A 4,538-nucleotide genomic window follows, 5' to 3' on the forward strand; every position below is an offset into this window, starting at 1 on the left:
ACCTAAAGATAACAGTCTATTTTTCCATGTTTCCAATCTAACCGCGATGTTGTTGATAACGTCTTTCCACATATGCATTATTTTCGGGCTATCACTAACTTTAACTCCTAAGAATTTAAAAGGGGTGTGGTTTTTCACAACAAGATAAGAAATCAGTGGTTGCGTTCATACTCCTCTCATCCAAATTCATCCCATAAATTTTTCTTTTGAAAAATTTCACCTTCAATTCGGAAACCATTTCGAATCTCAAAATGGCTTTTAAGCCCCAAAGGTTCTCCTTTCATCCACATCCATTAATTATTTTATCATCCCCAAATTGTAAAATATCAATATAAATATCCTCATTAAATCAAAAACCAGAGTATTATCCTACATCCACATCCTTATTCGCCAATCCAGTCAGCCCCTCCATCGTTATAATAAACAAAAACGGGGATAATAGATCACCCTGCCTCAATCCCTTCTCCACCCTAAATTCCTTTGTTGCACTTCCGTTGACCAAAACCGACTTGGAAATGTTGAAAATGCACGCCTCTATTCAATTTTTCCATTTGTTTCCAAATCCCAACTTATCAAAACAGAATCTCAAGTAATTCCAGCTCACGCTATCGTAAGCCTTCTTGTAATCAACCTTAAGAACTAAATAAATCAGTTTTTCCCTCTTAGCAAAATCAAATACCTCATGTACCAAAAGAACCCCATCCAAAATATTTCTCCCTGGGACAAAAGTTGTTTGGTTATTAGAAATACTTTTATCAATCACCTTTTTCAAACAAAGAGCCAACAATTTTGCAAGTATTTTGTATAGACACCTTACAAGACAGATGAACCTATATTCCGAAAAAGATTGAGGATTGTTAACTTTGGGAATCCAAGTAAGAAAGGAAGAAGTACATGCCTTAGTTAGCCTGGCCTCAAAGTGAAAGTCTTTCACAAAATAGAACATGTCTTCTTTGATCACCTTCCAGTTCTACTTCAGAAAATCAAAAGTAAAACCTCCAGGGCCCACACCTTACTCTCGTCGCAGCTTCACACTACCTCCTTAATCTCACTCTCACTAAACGATTCTTCCAAACTACTATTATCTTCTTCTGATAAGCGAGAGATACCATCTGGGATAGGTCTTAAGAAATTGGCTTCTTTGAAGAAGTTCTCAAAATGACACTTCACAGATTCCTTAACCTCTATCACACCTTCTACTCTGCCGCTTGAAGAATAAAAAATATTGATGACATTCCTCCTAAATCTATCCTTCATAGATTTATGAAAAATATGGTATTATCATCCCCATCCCTAATCCACAATTGGCCAGATTTCTGCCTCAATAAACTTTCCTTTAGTGCCAAGTTTCTCCAAAATTCTTTTGTCGCCTTTACTCTTCCTTCGACTAAATTTAGGATAATGCCTCCCTGATTCTGAACAAGTGAGCTATCAAAATCGTTCAAATAATTAATAGCAACCTCCATGTTTAAATCAATCCATATGAAAACCAATTTATTCCACCATTTAAGCTTCTCCTTCATTAACTTCAATTTCTCTTTAAGTCTGGAATCTCCCCTCCTTTCAGCCATAAAATTCTTCCATTCCTTGGAAATAAACTCCTCATACTCCTCATGTTTAATCCAACATTTATTAAATCTGAATGGTTCGGGACCCTAATTCTCAAAATTAGATTTCAGCCAAATAGGACAATGGTCTAAAATGTCCCTTTTCCATATTTGTTGCGTTGTGATCTTCTAAATTGAAACCAAATTTGCAGACAGCAGAAAACGATCTAATCTGCTCATACCATTTCCTACCCCATTATACCAAGTATATTGGCCACCTATGCAGGGAACATCAAAAAGTTCCATATCTTCTATGAAATATTTGAACTCCTCCCTTTCTGACCCTCTATAACTCGCCCTGATTCCAATACGCTCCTCTTTACTAGAACAATGTTAAAGTCTCCCCCAAACACCACTCCTCATTCGAATCATTCCTTCATGCTTTCCACAAGCTTCTCCTTCGCACCATGTTACAAGAAGCATAAATGTTGATGATATTATAAGCTCTACCTTTCCAATCATTATTCACACCAACAAAATTGTCCCCTTTGAAACTATAATTGAGAGACAAAATATTTTTCCTCCAAAGTATCACCATACCACCAGAAGCACAAACTGCCCTACTACAAGTCCATTCTACGTCCTTAGAACCCCAAAACTCAGCAGAAAATGAACTCTCAAAAGTTTGAAGTTTAGTTTCTTGAATGAAACATATATCAAACTTACCCGCTTGAATGTTGAAATCGATCCTCCTTCTATTTTATCGGTTACTCCCGCCTCTGATGTTTAAAGATAAAGTATTCATTTAGAATATTGAAGTGTCGTCATCCATTTAACTATTTCTTCTTTATCTCAATTCTTCATCAATGTGAAATCCTCAGTCTAGTAATTGAATCTTAGACAATCCTTCCCACCTCAAATTCAACATTATCCCAAAACCTCGAGTTGCTTTGATTTACATCTGAATCCATAGTAGATTCACAACACAACACTGGCCCTCATGAAATGTTATCCTCTGGAACACTAGAACTCTTACACATCATATCTCCATGAGAATTATCAACATTGACCTCCACCTCCGCCTTAATTACATGCTTGAAGTTTCTAATTGCCTTTTTAGGGTAACGGATTTGGGCAGAAATTTTCCTGCATCTAGGCCAAAGTATGTTGAAATAGGAAGGGTGAAATTCCACTTTTTTCAAAAGATCCAAAATACCTATGTCTCACGATACGTGTCCTTTTTGAGATTTTTAAAATAATTAACTGTGTTGATTTTAATGATAAAACAAGTGTTATTTACTAAAATAACCTTATTAATAATATGTAGTGGGATAGTTATATGAATTAAAATACAATAAACAAGGGTAAGTTAATGGAAAGAAATAATAAACATCATATTGGTATTTTAAAGGGACAAATAATTTGAGACAAAAAAATAGAAAAAAAGACACATATTATGAGACGGAGAGAGTATTTTATGATATGGGTAATACTTTGGATGATTGAATAAAATATGATAAATTGTTTCAACGACAAAGGATAGCTAGTAAATAAAAGGGTAATATTGTATTTTCATAATATCATTTATATATATTTATTTCTCTAATGGTGTCACGGTCTTAGGAAAAAAAAGGAGCAATGATGGATGCTTGACTGGCATGCAAACTGACCTCAACCCCCATTAATCAAAATTGGAGCTTTTTCTTGAAGTTATCATCTATTACTTTATACATTATAGACCAATCATTATTCAAATTAGAGGGAGGTTCATGCCATGTTGTTGAGAGAATTTCATTCTAGTCTCAATTTTTCCTTTACGTTTCAATTTAGGTTTTAAAAAACGATCACAAAAACAACGACGAAAAAACGGTTTCAGTTGATGTCGATATCAATATCATTATCACCTTTTATATTAAAGAACAAATTTCACAGTGCGACAACCACAATCAGGATCGCGACACCTGTACCAACCAAAGTCATGAAAGCATTTGTGTGACCGCCACCCTACCGCGACCGTTCTTAAAACCCTGCTTCAGCTTGAGGTTGATATTATATGGAATTATGAAGTTGCATGTTATTCCTTTTGTCTCACATAGATGTCATCTTATCTATTTTTATTTGTCCCAAATTATTTGTCATTTTATAATACTAATGTGATATTTATTATTTCTTTCCACTAACTTACTCTTATTTAATGTATTTTAATTCATGTAACTACTCCACTACCTATTATTAATAAGGCTATTTTAGTAAATGATATTTTTTTTTCATTAAAATCAACTAAATTAATCATTATCATAAAAAGTATGAAAATCTTAAAAGAAAACACCTATTGGGAGACATAGGGAACTCTATTTAGATGTAGGAAATTGATCAGTAAAAGTTGGAACCCTAGCTATGAATACCACTATGATTTACTACTTTTTCATATTTAAATGTGTGCTTAGATGGAAAATTAGGTGATTGATATAGGTATAATAGATGGTGTGTGTTTATTTTTCATAATTGGTGTGGTAGGTGTTGGTTCACGAGGAGGAGTATCAACATTGGGCTAAGAGCAACACATAAGTGAGAGAGATACTACATATTCATCCAAAAAATTAAGGTGATAGGTGTGTGGATTCTCCCACTTATAAATGCTCAAGTCTCCACATTTATAACTAATGTGGGACTTCAACTCACACTTGACTTATTATTCTTAACACTCCCCCTTAAGTGCGAGTCCATAATATTCCCCCTCAAGTGGAAACTCTTTTGTCCATGTCCATTTGTACCACCGTTGACACCTCTTCTTGGGAATTTTGATACACCTCTTCCTGGGCATTTCAATTTCCGCGGGACACCCCTTTATTCGAACCAAAAGATCATGATACCATATGTTGGGGGATTTTCTCACTAGGGAGCATTGAACATTGTGTGACTTCTTCTTTTAGAGCAACACCTTTGTGAGAGACACATCACATATTCACCCAAAACCTTAAGGTTATAGGT

General features: G+C 34.8%; 1 protein-coding gene across 1 annotated transcript; it reads right to left on the reverse strand.

Moving 5' to 3' along the window:
- Positions 1-538: 538 nt before the first annotated feature.
- Positions 539-1,257, reverse strand: LOC127080607 (uncharacterized). The gene is made up of 2 exons (XM_051020923.1): positions 1,039-1,257; positions 539-763 (listed from the first exon to the last, which is right to left on the reverse strand). Exons 1-2 carry the CDS (start codon positions 1,255-1,257, stop codon positions 539-541), a joined length of 444 nt encoding a protein of 147 aa, XP_050876880.1.
- Between the last annotated feature and the right edge of the window lie 3,281 nt (positions 1,258-4,538).

The sequence above is a fragment of the Lathyrus oleraceus genome, chromosome 5, assembly GCF_024323335.1.
Source record: "Lathyrus oleraceus cultivar Zhongwan6 chromosome 5, CAAS_Psat_ZW6_1.0, whole genome shotgun sequence".
NCBI classification, from domain to species: domain Eukaryota; kingdom Viridiplantae; phylum Streptophyta; class Magnoliopsida; order Fabales; family Fabaceae; genus Lathyrus; species Lathyrus oleraceus.